Source organism: Megalopta genalis, chromosome 6 (assembly GCF_051020955.1).
Source record: "Megalopta genalis isolate 19385.01 chromosome 6, iyMegGena1_principal, whole genome shotgun sequence".
In the NCBI taxonomy this organism is placed as follows: domain Eukaryota; kingdom Metazoa; phylum Arthropoda; class Insecta; order Hymenoptera; family Halictidae; genus Megalopta; species Megalopta genalis.
In genome coordinates this window covers 14958942-14980617 of record NC_135018.1, presented here as the reverse complement: position 1 = coordinate 14980617, position 21676 = coordinate 14958942, and the positions used below count along the sequence as shown (strand labels likewise).

Here is a 21676-nt window from a genome sequence, read left to right as displayed (position 1 = left end):
CTTAGAATTTCGTGCAGTTGCACCAGCAAAGTCGCACGTTGGACAACCACTGCCGGCTGTCCTGAATGAACTCATTATGCATAGACCCACGAGTCCATACACCATTTCGATTCAACAGTGCTGTCTATTCACGGAGTCCTACAGCGTCTGAGCATGCCACTGAATGCCGAAAGGGCGACTTAAGGGCGAGGTGGGATAACAAATGAAAAAAGAGGTGCGCGCAACCCAGGGATCTTCAACTTCTATCGCCCTTAACACTTTGGCTACCGGATGCCTATTAATAGATCTTTTAATGAACGTGCTGTATCAAAAAGGAGCTTAACAATTTTCATCCGAACAAAAACCTGCGATCACCGGAGCGATATCCTAAGAGACGTTACTAGAGCACGTTCCGGCAAGATGGCTTTCTAATTTGTCGACTGAAATTACTGTTGGTTTATTAGAGCATTTTTTTGTTGGCGAACATTTTATCGTTAATAGTTAATCGTTAGCTGAGTATTGAGTCATTACCGGTGTCATCGGCGTTACGTAAGCTCATCTTTTACGTCACTAATGCAAGCTCACCGTCGATATCACCAATATAATTTCATCGTTGGTGTCGATAATGTAAGCTTATCATGGATGTTACTGATGCAAGTTCATTTTTGGTGTTACCAACGAAAGTTTATCGTCGATTTCACTAACGTTAGTTGACCCATTACTTACGGTCGCTGTCGGTGTCATTAACGTTAGTTCATGGTGCAATTTTATTACCGCTGATGCAATTTCATTACCGATATCAAGAACGCAAGTTCATTATCGGTGCAACGATACCACGAACTCGGATATACGTGTTTGCGTTCAAGTATTAACGAATTAAAGATCTCCACAGTATTAACGTTTTTGCTGAAAGTTTTTGGAAGTTGGAGTAGGAGTAGGAAGTTGGAGTCAGATTTATTTCGTCGATGGGCCTTCTTTGCTCCGATGATTAATGCTTCCACGGAATTATCGGCTTTAAGATCGCGGTAGCTAGTTCAGGAAGTCGATGCTGCAGGACACGTCAAGCCCTTTGACAGGGGCATAGAACGATGGGGCACACGTGTAGATCGAAACCAGACTCTACGATAATAAACTATAAATACTATTTTTATAAAGAGACGCGCCGTTACAGAAGCTGTTCCGGCCGAAACAAAATATACCGTGACCAGGGAACAGTTTTTCTGTTGTGATACATTGCTTCTCGCATTACCGAGCACACTACGAAACACATTATCCACGTTTAACAACGACCGATGTTAATTTTAAACGAGAACTCTCGTAACATCTTGTTAAGAGAAAGTAAAATTGAAGAGGGCGAGTTTAACCCTTTGCACCCAAGGATACTTTAACCCCGAAAATAAGACGTTCCTTCTGACTTGGAATACTTTCATTATGTAGCAATTTATTGAACGCAAAAAAGAATCAAAGTAGAAATTCCATTGATTAGCGATTTAGTAATTTTTAGCGACGCCTTAGAGTCGCCATAAAACAGTCGGTTAGATTTCAATGGGGTCGAGAATCTGGTTGTTTTGAAATGTTTTTTTAAACATTTTTCTACTACCAACCTGTATTGCAACGCGATGTCTCGCGGAGACCGTCGAATAAAGCTGTTTATTTTGTTACGAATTGTTTATTTTCGTTCGAATTTTATCGCATAGATGTTGATCGAAGACCGTGAAATAAACAACTTTCCGTGGGATCAGCTTTTAGCAGGAAGCTCTTAATACCGTGGGCGTTTTATCATTCGTGTTCCCATATTTCCGGCGAGCTCTTTCCGTCTTTTCAGCGACGATAATGCCCGCGCTAAGAAAATATTGTTATCACGCTCGAGAGCCCACGATATTTCGTATATTCTCGCTAACAAAAATTTATCGTTCCGATAAGATTCTTCCCCCGGGCATCGAACAGACGTGGACATTAAAGTGTGAACTCGGCGGTCAACTATTTAATTGTATTTATTTATCTAATATATAATTCTCTATCGACGCATAAACATAAACTAGTCGTTAAATACAATTGAAAACTTTTGGTGTGGTTATAGCGCTGCGCCATTTTCTCGCACGAACAAAGCAGATTAATTCGATAATGGCCATCGCTGACAAACATCAATGCCTCGATTGTGCTCTACTATATCGATCTATAAATAACTATTAATCCTGTCTCGTTTCTTCGTCTGCTTAAAATTATTACCCTCGCTACTGTCGCCGCAAATTCGCGATCTTTCCAAAAACTAAGAAACCACGATTTGTCTAATTTGCACATCTTTCTGACGAAAATACATATATGAAAATTGTACAAAAATTCGCCTCGCGAACATAATTGTTGATCCTTACAATGATTTCTTCTTGCAACGCTATACTATTATAATTATTAGACTGCGAATTTTATGCGAATATACTATTCGCCGATCCATTGAAATTGTCGAGAAAGGAACAAAATTTCTATTTGGCTCCAGTATCGTTAAATTAACGTAGAAAGAAACGTTGCACCCGCAGTCGAGTGTTCGTCAGGAGAAACATGCGAAAAGGGAATAAGTAGAAAAGATCATGATTTTACAGACACTGTTTAAAAAATTGGCACGGATAGACTGTACTATAGAATGTACTGTAGAATGAGCTATCTTATAATATGTATACAGGGTGTCCTAAAATTATGGTACTTCCGGGAAATGAGGGATTCCTGAGGCCATTTGAAGTAACTTTTTCCTTAGCGGAAATGCAATCCGCGACTTTGTTTACGAGTTATTAATGAATAACACTGACCAATGAGGGGCGAGTTCAGCTGTTGCGAGCCAATGAGCCGCCTCGCGTCAGCCGAGCTCGCCTCTCGTTGGTCAACTCGTAAACAAAGCCGCGGATTGCATTTGCGCTAAGGAAAAAGTTACTTCAAATTGCCTCGGGAACTCTCTATGTCCCGGAAGTGCCATAATTTTGGGACACCCTTTATTATGAAAAGGCATAGCGGTGTATATTTACAGGCTATAAAGATAAAAATTCTGCGTCGTAATAGTTATTGCACCGTGTCCAGTAAAACCATACTAGACTTAAACACTGAATTGTAAACATTATAAGTACAAAAACTCAGTTTGCGACATATAAAACATTCTCTATTGCGCAAAGAAAAAGAAAAAGAAAGATATCGGTATCGATGGCTTATCTCTGCGCCACAACTAATTAAGTTCAGTCATCTCTCTTGAGTAGCATGAAAGTTTTGCAGTGCTTACGCTTATGCGAAAACGAGTTCTTCGATTATTTTTGTGATTTTAATCGTTCAATAACGCGGCTATCGATCGGAACGAAGTTACTGTTGAGTAATTCGAATCGTTTCTGCACGAACTTGAATTAATCGAGAAATAGTTGTTAGCTCCGGTATATAAACGGAAAAGTTCGCCAATAGATTTCTAATCGCTCGAATCAATTTCCGACGTGTCACTGTTCAACCTTTCGCACTCGGAGCCACGTTGACTGCGAAACCTGGAAATCTCATCAAGTCCAGAACAATTTGTAAACGAAACACGAATGATTTAGATGCGTATCCAGAATTTTGAATTTATTAAAAACGATCGATCTTCGAAGAATGTAAAAATTGCTTCGAAATATCTCAGACGGTAATTTCTAATAGCGCTTCGGAGTTATCATTCGACTGCAAAGGGTCGAACGACGCGGCGCCCGCTCGAACGACGATTCGTTAATTAGAAGTCGATCTCTTATGTCCTTACGAATGCATTTTGAACATTGCTGGGCTGAAACCTGTCGAGCAGTTAACAACAATCTATCGAAATCGTCTGACGAATGAAATGACGCGCAACGCTCTCGATGGAAAGGCGTTCGTGCTCTTATCAATTCGTTTTGTACACGGATCTCTGACTCATCAGATCAATGATACTCGTCCGCCTCTCTCGGCTGCTTTCAAAGAGGTTCTCAAAGCGACTGACTCTCTGTCTATGCGTATCCCGAAATTCGTCGCGCGATTCTCATTAAACTGTAATAAATGCAGAAAGGTTGACCATCCTCTTGACGCGTCAAGATTCCGTAACAATAGACAGGGTGTCCCGAAATTATTGTACGATCGAGAAATGGGGGGTTCCTGAGGTCATTTCAAGTAACTTTTTCCTTTGCAAAAATTTTCTCCGAGGCACCGTTAACAAGTTATTAACGAAAAACGCTGACCAATGAGAAGCGAGCTCAAGTAGGCGCGCGGCGCGCCAAGCTAACGAGCGCGCGAAACCCAGTCCCGCTGATTGGCGCGGCCGTCTCGCGCCTGCTGATCCCGCCTTTCATTGGTCAGCGTTTTTCGTTCATAACTCGTTAACGGCGCCTCGGAGCAAATTTTTGTAAAGGAAAAAGTTGCTTCAAATGACCTCAGGAACCCCTCATTTCTCACTCGTACAATAATTTTGGGACACCCTGTATATGTATATATATATATATTCAAAAAGTTCGAAAAGACGGCCCACCGGGCTCGAAAAATGTTACAAATATCTACAGATACGGTCTAACAATAATGTGGCCCCGTCGTTACGTTTATGGCACTGTGCAATTGCTCCCTTTCAAATCCAGAATATCGCCGTTTTAAAATCTTTTAAATTACCTACTTTCTAAACTGTATCATCTCTGCTCTATCGAAATACGATTACGCCATGGTAAGCTCAGCACCGACGAAACCGATGCTCCAATGTACACATTTTTGGGCCCCTATACATATAGACCCCCCTCTCGTTAACACGTTGACCACTATGTTCGTTGAAAATAGTAGTAAATTATTCCTTTGCACACGTTACAATTTCGTGGACTGACAGCGAACCTTGTTAATAACTATACGTTCAACAACGACTCAAGATCATTCACAGTTTCGTCAAACATAATTTTCGAAGGTATTTCTTCTATACATACTGATTTTTTAATTATTCTCGGTAGAACAACTACTATACGAAATCGATTGGTATAAACTGATTAGTCGAACGATTGTATTTTTATATTCTGGGTCGAAATAGAACCCGGACAAACGCTTCCCAAATGTTAAAGAAGCGATTGGTGTGCCAAAAGCTCTGCAGTTACAGGCTCGTTAAATGCCTTTGATTTTGAAAGATTTTTCCTCGACTGTCTTTAAACTGATTTGAATCGTGATATAATTAAATAAATTGAGCGTTTCCTAAAGGTATGCAAGACCGAGAAGTATGAAAATAATAACGACTGTGCTAAATTCGGCGACGTTTACTTGCAAAATTAATCAAATCATTTCGACTGTTCGCGACAGTTCTGTGTTCACCATCAAAATCAATTCTTCTCTTTGGCAAATCAAATTTAATTAACATTTACAGAAAATCTAGAAAAAGACGAAAGGAGTGACCGTCCCGTTAAACTCGCCTACCTAAACTACTATGATCTTACGAATCAGCGGTGAACGTGTTAAGAAGATCCCGCATAAAACATCAAGCTATCGTCAAGAAAATTTTGGCTCCCGCAGGTGCTCAGGATGTGCATTGCCGATAGAGCTGAGCTTTCCTGTCGATCTCAGCTAGATGCTTCTGCATCTCGCCCATAAGAGTGTCGACCTCGGTCATCAGATCGGTCAGCATCCGCTCGTTGTCCCTGTAGACGCTCTCCATACCGTCGAGGTCCTTGAACTTGGTAGAGGTGTCGACGGTCAGCTCGGACGCCCTTTGCAGGAGCTTCGTGGCCTTCTGGATGTTGTCCTTGCTCTTGTTCACGCTTAGATCCAAGGACACGTCGACCTTGCGATACTCCTCCGCTAATTTCTTCGTCTTGGTGTCGACGTCCTGAGCGTCCTCGGCCACCTTCTTCATCTGTACGGCGATCTCCTGGTTCATGACGAAGTCGTTCTTCACCTGCTGCGTCTGCAACTGCTTCAGACGAGCGTCCAGGTCGTCCACCGTCTGCGTGGTGCTGTTCGCTTGCATCAGGGCGCCTCTTGTCACTTCTGCGATCTCCTGGAGATCCTTCTCCGACTTCTTCACGTCTCTCTCAGCCTGATCGATCGCTAACTGAGCGAGATTCTGCGCCTTTTGGGCATCGTTCAAAAGCACCACCACCTCGTTTGCTTGCGTTTGATTGCCCAAAGCGTACTCCTTCGCTCTGTCAGCTTTCTCCTTCAATTCCATAGCCAGATAGAGGTCGTCCCTGGTGTCTGCCAGGATCTTTTCAGGGTCGGTCAAGGAACCAACGATGGTGTTTATTCGCTCGGCCAAGTCCTTGATCTCGTCGGGTTTCAGCTGGATGTTCTTGTTGATGATCTCTTTCGCCAGGTCCCTGACCATCGTTGGGGTCGGCTGGTCCTCGTCCAGCGTGCTCTTGATCCGCTTGTTGATGTCGGATAGATCCTTCGTCACGTTGTCGGACAGGTTCCGCGCTCTCAGGGCGAAGTTGAAGGCATCCTGCGCGTTCGACCTTGCCGTGACACCGTCTCGGGTCACCTGGGCCAGCTGAGGATGTCAACGATACACGGATTAGTGCACCAGAAGCTCTACACGTTAACAAGATTCATTTATTTCACTACAGCAAGACTGTGTGATAGGCTTAATATTGGATTGGCAACAAAGTAATTGCCGATTTGTTCAATGAAATAAAAAATTTTTTTTTACTTGGAACGAAGTTTAATCTGTAATGTATTTTCCATTTTGTTCGATGACTTTTTGCCATCTCCCCGACAACTTGAAAATTCCACGCTCGTAGAAAGTCTGATCCTTTTCGGCCAAAAACTGAGTTAAGTGAGATTTTACAGCGTCATCATCGTTAAAAGTTTTACCACGAAGGGAGTTGTCCAAGGATCGAAATAAGTGGTAATCCGATGGCGCGAGATCAGGGCTATATGGTGGGTGTAACATCAATTCCCAACCAATATCCATCAATTTTTGCCGAGTGGACAAAGACGTGTGCGGCCTAGCATTGTCCTGCTGGAAAATGACACCTTTACGATTAACCAATTCTGGTCGCTTTTCCTTGACCGCTGCATTCAATTTGTCCAGTTGCTAACATTCACGGATAATAAAAAATAACATAATAATAATTATTATTATGGTATCATATCGGATATCATAAAAATGGGAGTGAGAGACATCTATAACTTAAATCGGCAATTACTTAGTTGCCAACCCAATATATTATCAAAACCTCCTCGTTGAGACTGAAGCTAATCCTTTTATTGGTTTCAATATTAACACTATGCCGTCCGGTGGCACCACGCTGGTGCCATGCAAAAACTATCTGTTGTATGCTGGTGGTACCATTTTGGTGCCATTTTAGAAAACTGAAATAACATTTGAACTATATTTTTTGGGTGTTAAAAAAGTCAGCAAGCTAACTATAGCATTGTGGTCGCTTTTCCTTGACCGCTGCATTCAATTTGTCCAGTTGCTAACATTCACGGATAATAAAAAATAACATAATAATAATAATAATAATTTCATAATATAACATTTACGGATATCATAAAAATGGGAGTGAGAGACATCTATAACTGAAATCGGCAATTACTTAGTTGCCAACCCAATAGTTCAACGAGAGCATTGCCAAGTATCAACTTTAAAAATTATTGCCAGATTACGCTACTCAAGATACTTCGGATGTTTATAGAATTAATGACCCAGTCCTGTGCCATGAAATAGAAGAAAGTTGTCAGGAAACTAAAAAAAACTCATCGTCAACAACGAGATTCTCAACTCACATTGCGCAGCAACTGTTCAGCCTCGTCCTTGTGCGTCTTCATCTTGGCCGCCTGCTTGTTAGCGACGTCCAACGCCTGGTTGGCCTTGGTCACGGCTCCAGCATCGCAGGACAATCCCCCGCAGAAACCGCACGCCGCACCCCCGCAGACGTTGCTGCAATCAGTGACATTGTCGCCGCACATCTGCAGGTTCAACCCGGGCATGATGCTATTGAACGCCCTCAGTTTCTCATCTATCACGGCCAAGGACGCTTTGTTTGCCTCCTGGGCCTCGTCGACGATGTATCTGTTCTTGGCCAGCAAGGTCTCCGTGTGTTTCCTGAACCTCTCCGCGTCAGCTAGCACGTTGCTGGTGTCGTTCGCCATCTTCTCGGCCTGCTTGGACTGCTCGGCCATTTGCTGGGTAACGTTTAGAGCACCGAGAACGTTCTCCTCTTGCAGCCGGGTCGCGTTCTCCTTCAAATCCGTGGCAGCCTGGTGCAGGTTGTTCGTCTTGTTCTTGATGTATTTCAGAGTAGTGTCGCCCAAGTTCACTCTATGATTGACGTTCTCTAGAACATTGTTAGCCTCTTCCAGCTGCTTGGCAGAGTTCGAGACGTTCGCCGATAGCACGGTAGCCAAGTCGCTGAGCTCGTCGAGGTCCTGGCTCCTGATGGACGCGCTGCTCACCAGACTCTTCACCTGGTCCAGCGAATTGATCATGTCGTCGAACTCCTGGCTGTACACGCCTGTGGTGCCGACCTTCTGGATCCTGGACGCCTCCAGGATCACTAGGTCCGTCTTGTTCTTCAGGCCGGACAGAGTTATGTCCCAGTTGTCGAAGCATTCTCCGCAGGGTGCGCACTGGGGCGCGTTCCCGTAGAAGCCCCGGTAACATTGGTCGCACTTCTCACCGCCGATTCCTTTCTTGCACACGCACATCCCGGTCTCTCTGTCGCACTGCTGGCTCGAGGACCCGGCGAGGTCGCAGTCGCAAGGATAGCACTCGACGTTAGGGTTGCCCCAGTAATTGGTCTGGCACTCGCTGCACTGCCTACCGCCGAAGCCTGGCTTGCACTCGCAAGTGCCGTAGTATGGATCGCACCTGAAGAATCGCGCAAGAAAGAATGTGGAAACATGTCGCTGGCATCAACCGTCTCGACCAATCAAGATATCGAAAAGATAAATTACCTGTCAGAAACGCTTCCAACAGCGTCGCACTCGCAAGGCTCGCAGCCTTGCCCGCTGGCAATCTTCCAATGGTTCTCCTCGCAGGTGTCGCAGAGCTGTCCGATCACGTGAGGTAGACACGGACACTGGCCACCGCGATGGTTGCAAGGTCCAGCTTCGCTGTCGGTCCCCAAAGGATTGCACTCGCACCTTTGGCAGTCCTGTTTCAACGCGTTCCCGTAGAAGCCTGCCTTGCAGATCTGGCAATTAGCACCGTCGGTGTTGTGCAGACATTGGAGGCAACGGCCGGTGTGCGGGTCACAGTTTCCGGGTGCTCGTAGATCGGTGTTGTTGTTGCAGTTGCAAGGCTCGCAGGTGCCACTGGGAACCTCGGGGTTACCGAAGTAGTTCTCGGCGCAGTTCTCGCAGCGGGGCCCGGTGTAGCCGTCGAAGCACTCGCAGATCACGTCGTGGGTCATTGAGTCCAGAGAACAGCTGTTGGCGTACGAGTGGCCGGAGTCCAGGGTTCCTGAAAGATTAAGGGAACATTGGGTAATGTAGCGATAGGGTTGTTGAAAATAATTGCTGGTTTCATCGATGACAGAATTGGATTCAAAACTTTAGGAGACTCCCGAGCTCAAGTTTAAAGGGAGACCTGAACTGCGGCTAAGGAAGTATCCTAGTTACAATAATATAATAATATTAGTTCTCAATAACAGACGACATCTTAATCAGCTTGGTACATGTGCAGCCTAATGCACCCAAACTTTAGAAGATATCTTAATCCTGGATTTTAGTGGATACCCTACTTTAAATGTCGTCCCAGATCCACACTTCCAAGAATTTCCAGCGTCGAGCTTCTACTTTTCAGAAGATCTTCTAGCCCTAAACTCTATGAAGGGACTTCAAATCCCAATCCTCGAAGGACGTCACCAACGATTGGGCCTGTTCAAAATCGAAGGATCCACGCGCATGAATTCGAGATGATCTTACCCGGACAAGGACAAGCCCTGCAAGGTATATCGACGCCAATCCTGGGATCGCCATAGTACGTCTCCACGCATCGGTCGCAGTTGTGTCCAGTGGTGAAGTTTCGGCAACTGATGCAAGCGCCGGTCTTCGAGTCGCAGCTTTCAGCATGGCCGTTGCATTCGCACCGTTGGCAATGCGGGAAGTTCCAGAAGCCAGGCTCGCATTGGCCGCAGGTTCTGCCATAAGTATTCGGACGACACTTGCAGCGGCCGGTATCCACGTCGCAGAAATTGTCCAAAGCGCCGACGCTGTCGCAGTCGCAGGGGATGCAACCCTCGGGCCCGAATCCGTACATTCCTGGCGCGCAACGGTCGCATCTTCTGCCGACCACGTTGGGTTTGCAAGGACACGGGCCGCCGTAGTTCTCGCAGAGGACGCTGTGGGACCCAGTGGGGTTGCACTCGCAGGCTGAAATACATTTTTTCGTAGTTACTAACATTGAACATTCGCCGGAGAAATTATCAACGACGAAATGGCGTCCTGACTTTTTGGATCGTATATATATATATATATATATATATATATATATATATATATATATAATCCAAAGACCTTACGATCTTCTTAAAAACACTGTTAACACTTTACCGAACGGTAGCGGTTCGAGAATCCTATGCCCTTCTCACCGGCCACTTAGAAGCATATTCTAGCTGCTGTCTTCGACGTTATTATTTATATCATCGTCTTCTGAATCACTGTATATTAGTCTTCTGAATCACTGTATCTAGTATATAGTGATCTATATCACTGTATCTAGTATATAGTGATCTATATCACTGTATATAGTGGTAATACAGAACGTCGCTTTCGAATCATTACATTACTGCTATCACTTTCGTCATCAGTACCACTCGCTGAAGAGCAGTGAAGACAATCTGACAGATCATCGAGATAAAACTCACCAACACTATCCTTTTCATTCATCGTGAAGGCTAAATTTTTATAAACTGTATAAAAATATGGGTGTTTTCAAAGCAAAGCAACGAGTATCGGAATACAAAATAAGAAATGCTTGCTGCTTGCTACTTGCCACTCTAACCTAATCGAATCTAACGGAAAATAAAAAAGTCGATTGATCGACTACCGGTCGGTAAAGTGTTAAGTATGACAGTATATGCTACGGAGTACAGTAATGTCTCCCTAACCGACGCTCAGAGATATGATTATTCGAGCCTTGCAGCTCGTTTTAAAGTTGTTGACAATTCGTGACCATAAAAATGAACCGCAAGAATTCGAATAATCGTATCTCAATTTCCTAGCTTGTCCATTTTTTTGGACAATCTCAATTAGAGAGACATTACTGTACATGCAACTACAGTAAATTCTCCCTAATTGACGCTCAGATCGTACACAAAAATGGACAATTTGGGAAGAGGAGGTACGATTGTTCGAGCCTTGCGGCTCGTTTTTATAGTTATTGACAATCGGTAAAAGTATAAAGAAACGAGCTGCAAGACTCGAATAATCGTATCTTCTCTTAGCAAATTGCCCATTTTTGTGCACAGTCTGAGTGACAATTAGGGAGAATTGTCTGTATCTTGCAATGGATTAGAAAAAATCGGTATACAGAAAATTTTGCTGAACTCAGAATGGACCAGAAGGCACCGTTGGTACCATCGGAAGATTAACTCTTTCGGTACGAGCGCCGGATATATCCGGCATCCATCTGATGACCAATATGGACGAGTGCCGAATACATCTGGCATCCATGTAAGCCATATTTCTGTAGGCCCTTTACAGAATGTTTACAGGAAACATTTAAAGAAAGATTTAGGAACGGATTAAGCACAGTCATTACTTAACGCTTAAGAAAATCTTCGTACAAAAGTGGACTGACCCTGCGTTATGTGCGCATTTTCGGCGCGGCACCCCGTACAGTGGGAATGTCACGGCGGACAACGCGCTCGTACCGAAAGGGTTAATAAGCTTTCCAACGATTGTCCTGAATCACGAGGAATCGTCGAAAACGTCGTTTATGTATATATAGTGATGTATATATATTATATATTTATATATTATTATAATTATATATATATATATATATATATATATATATATATATATATATATATATATTATATAACTCAACACACTTACAGTGTGCTCCGTCGTAAACGTAGTAGCCGATGCTGTTCTGATACTTTTTGCAAACATCAGGCACATTGGGCCAGACGGTGTTGATGTCGTTGAAGTAGTCGCTGCAACGGTATCTTTCGTATTCCTGACGGCGAAGTTCCCCGACGCCCGGTGTGCTGAAGAAAGGGATGTCCTTTATCCTCGGTCTCAGGACGATCTACGGAAGGTACACGCATGGTGTTACAGTATAGCAAAAGTAATAATTCCTAGTTAATTTAATAATTTAATAAATATTAAATTAATAAAGTAATAGTAGTTAATAATTTAATAAAGTAATATTAAATTAATAAAGTAATAGTAGTTAATAATTTAATAAAGTAATATTAGTTAATAATTTAATAAAGTAATATTAGTTAATAATTTAATAAAGTAATATTAAATTAATAAAGTAATAGTAGTTAATAATTTAATAAAGTAATATTAAATTAATAAAGTAATAGTAGTTAATAATTTAATAAAGTAATATTAAATTAATAAAGTAATAGTAGTTAATAATTTAATAAAGTAATATTAAATTAATTCAATAAAGTAATAATTCCTAGAGCGAGCGAAAATAAATCGTTCGTAAAGAGTGGTGTTCGCGGGAAGCTGCTGTATCGAAACATCAAGTTCCGCCCCTCTACTCACCGAGTCGACCAAGATCGACGCCGAGGGTGTGTCCACGTGGCTGTTGAACTTCCGGAACTGTAGCAGCACGTTATACCTTTTCCCGGCTTCGAGGCAAACAGCGGGCTCGGCGACGACGCTCCTGGACCTGACCGGCAACTGCGCCCACAGCTGATCATTCTCGGGTCTCCAATCCCTGCAGAGCCCATTAGGATCCACAGGGCTGTCCCTTTCGATGATGATCTGCACGTCCTCCCAGGGTCCAGGTTGCACTGGCTCGTATCGAACGATCACCTCGTACCACAAGGTCTTCCTGACGTCGTCGATCGTGAAGTTCAGCCCGGATCCTTCGAGAGCCTTCATGAACCCGGTTCCCGTCCACGTGCTGTTCCTGCCGTCGCGATAAGGCTCCCTGATCACCACCTGGCAGTTATCGGTGGCTCTCGCCAGCTCCCCCTCGTAAATCAAAAAGTCCAGGGAGCCTGTATAATAATTCTGTTCAGGCTGATTGCATGTTCTGCCGCTGATGTGAGGTCTGCAGCGACATTGTCCGGTGACGACGTCGCAGGAGTTCTCGTAGGAGCCTCCGGGGTCGCAGTCGCAGGGCTTGCAGCCGTCGGGATCTTCGGAGAGGCCCCAATAGTCTGGCAAACACTGATTGCAGTCCCGTGCGGTGACGTATCTTTTGCAGGTGCACTCGCCGGTGTACGTGTTGCATCCGCGGTTGTCGACGGTGCCGAGGGTGTTGCAGGTGCAGGCCTTGCAGCCTTCGGGGTTCGCCGGGTCGAAGTCCCAGAAGCCGTTCTTGCAGCGATCGCAACGACGCCCTTCGACGTTGCTCTTGCAATGACACCGACCGGGCTCCTCGCCGGTCGGAGCATCGGTGTAGGAGTCGCAGATCCCGTCGTCCAATGAACCGTCGAGGTCGCAGTCGCAGGGCACGCAGGCCTCCGGGTGCGAGATGTCTTTGCTAGGGTCGTGGTAGAAGAAGGGCTTGCATTGCTCGCAATTTTGGCCCGTGGTGTTGTGCTGGCAATTGTCGCAGACACCGCCCGACACTCTGCCGGATCGCTCGTAGACGGTTTCGTCGAAGTGACAGGAATTCGTGTGGTTGTTGCAGTTGCAAGGTCTGCAGGCGTTCGTCCACTTGCCCACCGCCGGCTTCCAAGGCAGATCGTTGTAGAAGTCCTGGCACTTCTCGCAGTTGAGGCCCGTCGTGTTGTGGGTGCACTCGCAACGGCCGTGCACCATGCCTTCCTCGTGGGGCACGCCGGGAAGCGGGACGCACTTCGAAGCGTGGCCGTAGCAGGAGCACGATCCTCGGATCACCATGTTCTGGATCGCGTAGTAGTACTTCTCGCGGATCTCGGCGCGATCGTCCAGGAGGTCGTCGCCCAACGTGTGCAGCCTTGTCATGTTGATGCGCAGATTCGTTATCTTCAGCTGGTTCTGCACCTCCTTCGAGTAAGGATTGTCGATTTCAAGGTTCTGCGGCAGCACCCTGGAATCACGGACGAGAGCTTGTAACTGAAATGTCCACGTTCCGCGAGATCCTAACGAGATGTTGGCTTTGCAAGGGATGCCTGATCCTTTCTAACTCCTTCTTTCTAATCTACAATTTCGATATAAGGACGATTACCTACCCTAAGACGTTATCAGCGCGTTTCCAAAACTTGTAAAATGTTTTGAACGCGAACCTAACGTGCGAAAAATTACGAAAGATTGTTATCTCAAGATGACTCCACATTTCAAATCGCCATGTATTATAACTTCGTAAAGAAATCGTACAACGACCCACCTAGGCTCATTTTGAAGAGAGAAACGTTCCCTTTCGATTCCCCTAACTTACTGTCTCCGAAATACGAACAATGAAAATATAAGAATAATGAAATAATCTCTTATCAAAAATTTTACAAATGCGTGCTCCGAGTTGCGAACACATTTTTCTTCGACTTCGATCGCTACGGGCTCGACGATTAACGTCGTCTCCGTGCAACAACCCGACAAAAAAAGATCGATGTACAAGCACATTTGTCTCGCAAACCAACCAAACGTTGCAGCAAAGTCTGCTTCGTCTCTGCATGCGCCAGAAGTCAATTAACGTGCCGACGTTATCGGTGATCAGGACCTGGCTCATACGTTTACGAGCAGTGACCACTGTTTGCCAGAGTGTATGCGCATACCTGAAGATAACATCACCTAAGGTTGACGGTGCCACGGCGGAGTATCTCGTCTCGCAGATAACGTCCGTCAATCTCTGCGGTGGGACGGTAGAAACCCCGGGGAAATATTGCTCGCAATTGTGCGCGAAATATCGATAGACCTTCCAGGTCTTCCCGAAATCGAACGATCGTTCGATCAACATCGCCGCTGGCCGGAACGTCTGGAAGCTGATGATGATGTGGGTGATGTGGAACTCCGACTCGGGATCGAAGCTGATCGACACGTTCTCCACGCCGTTCTCCGCTTGCCACCAGGTCCTAAAAGTTTCATTTCGAACATAGTCAACCCTCTGCGCCCCAGTGGTGACTCTAAGGACACCGCTAAAAATTCTATCGCGTCCTGAATTAATTTTTACGCTATCATATTTGTTCATCTTTGAAAAGAAAACAAACTGTTAAAAGTCCAACCGTTAGGCTGCATCTGGAGTTGAAATGGCTTCAAGTGCAAAGGGTTAACGTAATAAGCGTGATTCGTTCAATTGTGCAATATTTATCGAAAACAAAGTCTCGGGGAGTGGAAACCACAAAATTGATTCAGAGAATCGTGTCTTTAATTATAGTATATATAATAGTATATATAATAATACATAATATATATAATATATATATAATAGTATATATAATAATATATAATATATATACTTATATAATACATATAATATATATAGTAATATAGTATATATAATCGATGAATCAGCCGTCTATAAACTTTTTACAAGGGGTGATTCCGGAGGTCATTTGAAGTAACTTTCTCCTTAGCGAAAATGCAATCCGCGGCTTCGTTTACGAGTTATCAACGAAAAACACTGACCAATGAGAGACGAGCTCGACTGGCGCGAGGCGGCCGAGCCAACGAGCAGTCGAGGCCCGGTTCCGCCCATTGGCTCGGTCGCCTCGCGTCAGCTGATCTCGCCTCTCATTGGTCACGGTTTTTCGTTAATAACTCGTCAACGAAGCCGCGGATTGCATTTTCGCTAAGGAGAAAAAGTTACTTCAAATCACCTCAGGAATCATCCCTCTCCATGTTGGTTAACATAATTATGATACACTCTGTAGAATGATTCCTTACCCGCTGACGATGTTCTCGATGTTATGCTGTTGCTTCGGGTGCGTCGTGTCGCAGAAGAAGCACTTCTTCCGGTCCTTCAAGTGCGTGACAATGCAGTATCTTTCCGGTCCCTTGAGACCGCAAGTCGACGACGCCGCCAAACGATTTTTCCGACCGATTAACAGATTCCCAGTCGCCGGGTAACACGAGCTCTGCTCGCAAGGGTGCTTCCTCTTCATGTTCGGACCTGAGGAACGCAAAGAACGAGCTGAAACGGATTCTTTCAGGACGATAACGTCGAGTTAGCCACAGGTTGATTATCTCCGTTCCCTTCGGCCAGCTCCAGCATTGTTACTAGTACCAGCTACGGCGGTGAATGAATGGCTGTTATTTACGCCGGTAACCGTTAACGAAACGACCAGAGACCGTTGTTAGTTCGCAGACACCGTTCGACACCACCTCAACCAGATTAAGTCGATTAAACAGAGAGGACAAGTTTCTTGGTAGTCTTGTGGCGGATGTTTTGGTAGAATTGGACACTTTAGTTATCCGGTTAGCCAGTACAGTTCATACAAGAATTTTTGAACAAGCGAAAGAATTGTTGAAGTAAATAATAATAAATATAATATAAATAATAATAAAAAATATAATATAAATAATAAAAAATATAATATAAATAATAATAAAAAATATAATATAAATAATAATAAAAAATATAATATAAATAATAATAATAATAATAATTGAAGAATCCTTCTAATTAAATCATCACGTTCGAGATTATCGTTTAAAATGAAGTTATTACACGGTCCTAAAAGACGTACCATGTGACAGAGATAAGAAAAATATATGTTGATGCTGAATTTATAACGAATTCTGACAAGTTTGCTGTTTATTATACATATAGAAACAAAAACGTTCTTTTCGAATGTTTTATGCGTCTAACATTCCGTTTATGGCTTTTCTATGTTCTCCCGAGAAAAGAAATTCGATAACTAAAGCGTCAAATGTATTACCGATACGTTACATCGAGAAGAACGTTGTTAAACATTATTATTTTCAGCGTTATTGACTCTTTCGTTTTTTTTTTACTTCGATCTCCGGTATAGCGATCCAAGGATCTTCGGAGCGACGTTTGTTAACACACATCGAATGCGCGTGGCGGAAAAAGAAACGGGTGGATTAATTTTTTAATTCGTGTAACATCGTCATGCCGTTATCAGGGTTTTCTGTTTTTTTTTTTTGTTTTAGTTGTTCAACGACAGATTGCGTAACGAAGAAGATTGATGGAACCAACGAGAATGCTACCTCTTGGGCCAGGAACGGTCAGCCTTGGCCAATTATGGCGTTCCGCCGTCACCTCCATAGGCGACATATCTCCCCTCTGGACAGATCCTATAACACCCCGTTTTTATCTCGAATGCTTACTCGCACATGTTTGGGTTTACGTATGTTCTAATGACGCCAGTTTTGGAGATACCATGCCAAGCGGCATTTGCTAGTCCGACGGGAATTATACACAGACTCGAATAGAAATTATAAATCGCACGCGGTTTGGCTTCATATTTAATCAGTCAGTGACTCACCTCTGATCGGATGTCTTTCTCTGACATGTTGCCGGTCCGCAGCATCTAAAAATTAAATTCCGTTTACTCTTCTGTGTAAGAAATGGCAAAAATGTGGCAACAAAATTTAATTAAAATTCATTAAGAAATCGTTTCGAATGAGAATGGGAGCGTTTCACTCCCTCCTTTCCCCCTCCCCCTCTCTTTGGGTCAATAAGGCAACAAGCTTAAAAATCAGCAGTTTCCTGGCGAATTTTGAAGTACGCTTTCTTCCAGAAGCGAGAAAATCGAGAGCTGTAATTCATCGGTGAAAATTTTAAACGAGTCTATAGAACGTTATCAAGCACCGTTCTACAACCGTTGGAGGCTATCGCAAGGGACAGCCGGATGTTTATGATGTGGCGACTCTGGATCTAATCGTTGAAATGAATGGGAACCCTTAAATTGGACAGAAATCACTGAAACTGATTATTCCACGAAACTACGGTTCCATCGAAATTAGCATCTTGTACCGCCAAAAGTTCCTAAATTTCGTAAATTCTACGACAGAATCTGAACATCAATTATTTCGACGATTAACACTTTTAACAGAAAATCGTCTGTCACCGCAATTTGATTACGATTCTATTAGAATTTGTTAAGTATCATGTAAACGAAGCTTTCTTAGGATCTGCAAGCTAGAAAAACGTTTGCTAAATTAACACTTATCTTTTCTATTTGCATATTATCGAGCAAGTTGTTTCGATACGTCGGACTGTTTTTAGCGCTGATGTGGCAGTCGATGCGTTAAAAAAAATTAAGCGATCGCACAAATTGATTTCAGCGGAAAATCTGTTCGCGAGACTCGACGATTTTTTTTCCGAATTTCGGTAGAATGTGTGCACGGTCGGCGAGGAGTGTTTTTAATGGCCGACTGGGTGTTCGCGTTTTCTGGCTTCTAAGACGCTTAGATTTTGGAGACCGAAATAAACTGGAGGAGTTCCGAAGAAAGGCAGGTCGTGGGGTCAAATCGCTATCTAATCAGTACGGATAAAGTTGCTTCTTGTGAGAGCAATGAATGGAAAGCACGTTGCGATCGTGGATAGACGAGCCTCGACTATTCCAACAACATTCCAACAACATCCGTTCTAACTCGAAAACACTCTGATCATTTAAAAACGTTGCAAATTGTCCTCCAGTTATTTCGAAACGACTGTATACAAATGATTTCTCCTCGCGATCGAAGAACGATCGCGCGGTATATTGAAAAAATAAATAATCGATGAGTAAATAATTGATGTAAGATTTTTTTTAGAGAAATTGTAGATTTTTAAACTTGTCGTGATCTAAGTTCTCGTGGTCCGGAGGAAATATCGTCCAATTTTTGTTCGAGATTTCGACGTCCTACGAACAAATTATGTAACATTTGTGATAGCTAGATGAGAATTGGATGTCGCATGGGTTCCCGTTGGGTTAAATTAGATCGAACAAAATTGGAAAATCACACTTACTCGATGCGATAGTTAACAAAAATAGAAGTGCCGCGAGAATCGTCTCGCAAGACAATATTCGAGCCATTTTACTCTCCTCCCCTCGTTTCGAATTATCGGACGGAAGCTAAGAAGCCATGGGCGTGATGTTCCATCTGAAAGCGAAGAGATAGAACACTGTTAAATGTCGTTGCGGCCTTCGGAAATAATTCGAATGTTCTATATAAGCTGAAAATTTCAAATGCTTCTCTATGTAAGGATAAATAAAAGTATGCGTTATAATTAGTAGAAAATGGTAGCATTAGGTTTATTAAACTGGTATGAACGGCGTATATCCGATAGCATGAACGGCGATACACGCTCGTTCCAACACGTTTATTCTCATCGGTGCTTCGTGAATCATCCAGCTAATCCTAAGACGTCTCGAGGTTTCGCAACATTGATAGTTAACTTGTGTTAATACCGATGAACTGCCACAAACGAACTCACGAGATCCTTACGATTTACTATTGTTTTCGGAAGCCTATGAATCAGAACGCCGCCGACCGATGCCATTGTCCGTTTTATTGGCCCTCCTGAATGCTCCCTATTTCGCCATTATTTCGTAATTTATTGCTACTTCAAAGGAGAAACAAAGAAAGAATAGGCGACCTCGTCAAAATTAGCAAATATATATAAATCACTATTCCGGTGAGTTTACGATATGGACATATGTGCTATTTCTTTCTATTCTCTCTCTGTGTGCTTTTCCAATCTCTATTTCACTATTCTAGTACAGGAGAACGTGCCGCACCTAAGTGTTATCTAATGTTTATCGTTTGCAGTTTAACGACCGACTTGTCAATACGACTGTACTACATAAAATGTAAAAACGTTCCACTGCGAAAGCGCCTATCTGCTGTTGAATGGCGTTATCGAGACCCTTTTTTTTAAAGATATCCGTTTAATTAAAAATGATTAAAACGTCTAGATAAAATACGCTCACAAAATTAATAATTTTCTAAATGAACTTCGAAATTTTTTTTTTTTAGTGCGATTGTAAAAGAAATCGAATATCAAAGGTTTAACGTAAACATTCTTAATGACATTATTAATTGTTAAGTGCATTCGGGGGGAAGCAATGATCGCACTACTCTTTAAATTAATTCTGGAGCAGCGCTCGAAACATCAATAACGTTTATCGTTAGATCGCGAATTTGATGCTCTTTCACAATATACATGAGTAGATCAAATTTACAATAGTGAGTAGAGATTAAACGAATTTGCGGATACACGTATACGTTATTTTCAATTCACTAAAATTGCTAAAGAACGAAGGCTAATCCGGCCTCTATTCGTTAAATTAGGTGAACAATATCTTTATTTTGCTTGAAGTTTACGCGAAACATCTTATGAATAACGCTTTTATTTTGCATTAAGTCTACTTATCGTTTGTTACTCCGTTTAGCCACGCACTCCAAACCACCCACTGACAATTTGTTCAAGTAACTGTATTTCTAATTTTATAAAGATGAATTAATCCGTACGATAGGATTCTAATGTTACGTTAAAATCAATTTGCCAAGCGTGCGTACATTTTGAATATACAACCGCGTTGCTTCAAGAAAGAAATGTCTTCTGTCAGATAATTTTCACAACCCTCTTTCAAAATCGTTTCGTTCTTATGCTCGTAAAACATTATCGCAACAAATTATCTACAGCACGGTGGCATAGTTTACGCACAATTGAGTCGGTAAATCTGCAGTAGCTTCTCCTACATCCGCAACAATGACTCAAAATTAGAAATCACCCCTAGATAGATCCTGCCTCGAAAACAATTTCTCATTATACTCCATTATTACAAAAAAAAAAAATACAAGCAACGATATTAGATCAATGCGTGACCCAATGTCACAGGAATATCAAGAAATCGCACAAGAAGAACACCTTCGAATCTGCGAATAACATCTCCAAACAATCGTTCGCCCGACAAAAACTCCACACCGATTAGAAGCCTCGAGAGAAACCGCCAAAAAATCGCACAGATCCCGCGGTAAATGCTACAGACATTCCACGATACATCCACGAAGTGCAGACGAGAGCCAGCGGAGATCGATGCCATCGCGGAACGCAGCGAGAGCGCACTTTTCGCCGGCTGCGTCCGCCCGGGATGCATCGTGCGCTCGGTGCATCCGACACTAGCATGCAAAACGAGCATAGCAAATGCGTCGAGCCGCGAGCAGAGTTTACTCTTACCTAACGCGGAGAGTACGCGTGTCTCCGAAACGATAGTTGGCGCACGTTTGTTCGCGGGGCGCCGCGCGAGGATCCAGAACACGGGCACACAACGATCCAGCACGTGCAAAACCGATCGATCGAACGATCCACGGGCACTGTCGATCACCGACCGCGGACGATACGGCGTCGCACGATGGGAAATCGGATCGGGAATGGAACAAGACCGACGCCGTTCGACGCCTGGCGATGCTGACGCGTCCCTCGCACCGTTTCTCTGCTAAGGAGAGCCTCCGCAAACGGCCAGTGCCGTACGTAGAATGAGGCTCCTTTCTTCTGTCGAGAGAACCACGGTGCTGATACAGACCGAGGGGAAAGGTAATTGCTGCCTCTCCGGAACCAGAGAGTAGGGGGAACGATGCGGGGGCGTCCGGCGTGTAAAGCTTTTCGGACGATCAGCCGCTCGCAATTTCATTCTTGCGAGACGCTTTCTTGTTGCGGGCCTGGACGATCCCTGGGATTTCCTATTTTCTT

At 43.6% G+C, this 21676-nt stretch overlaps 1 protein-coding gene across 2 annotated transcripts; it reads right to left on the bottom strand.

The window, feature by feature from the left end:
- Positions 1–1955: 1955 nt before the first annotated feature.
- Positions 1956–21471, bottom strand: LanB1 (laminin subunit beta-1). Of its 2 annotated transcripts, XM_033468022.2 has the most exons (12): positions 21164–21471; positions 18950–19083; positions 17481–17525; positions 17203–17289; positions 15916–16141; positions 14808–15104; positions 12646–14125; positions 11980–12175; positions 9844–10290; positions 8872–9379; positions 7702–8785; positions 1956–6460 (listed from the first exon to the last, which is right to left on the bottom strand). In XM_033468022.2, the coding sequence occupies exons 2-12, from the start codon at positions 19014–19016 to the stop codon at positions 5489–5491; spliced, it is 5409 nt and encodes a 1802-aa protein (XP_033323913.2). In that variant the 5' UTR covers positions 19017–19083; positions 21164–21471; the 3' UTR covers positions 1956–5488. The 2 variants fall into 2 exon arrangements, with proteins under 2 accessions (XP_033323913.2, XP_033323922.2); XM_033468031.2 differs by lacking the exon at positions 17203–17289.
- Positions 21472–21676: the final 205 nt, after the last annotated feature.

What these genes read in the sequence shown, in the direction of transcription:
- LanB1 (XM_033468022.2), bottom strand. Translation starts at nt 19,016, where the DNA reads ATGGCTCGAATATTGTCTTGCGAGACGATTCTCGCGGCACTTCTATTT. An exon ending in CGTCGATCTTGGTCGACTCG is followed by an intron (nt 12,176 to 12,645) that starts GTGAGTAGAGGG and finishes TACCTTCCGTAG; the next exon opens with ATCGTCCTGAGACCGAGGAT. An exon ending in CTGAACAGTTGCTGCGCAAT is followed by an intron (nt 6,461 to 7,701) that starts GTGAGTTGAGAA and finishes TGACATCCTCAG; the next exon opens with CTGGCCCAGGTGACCCGAGA.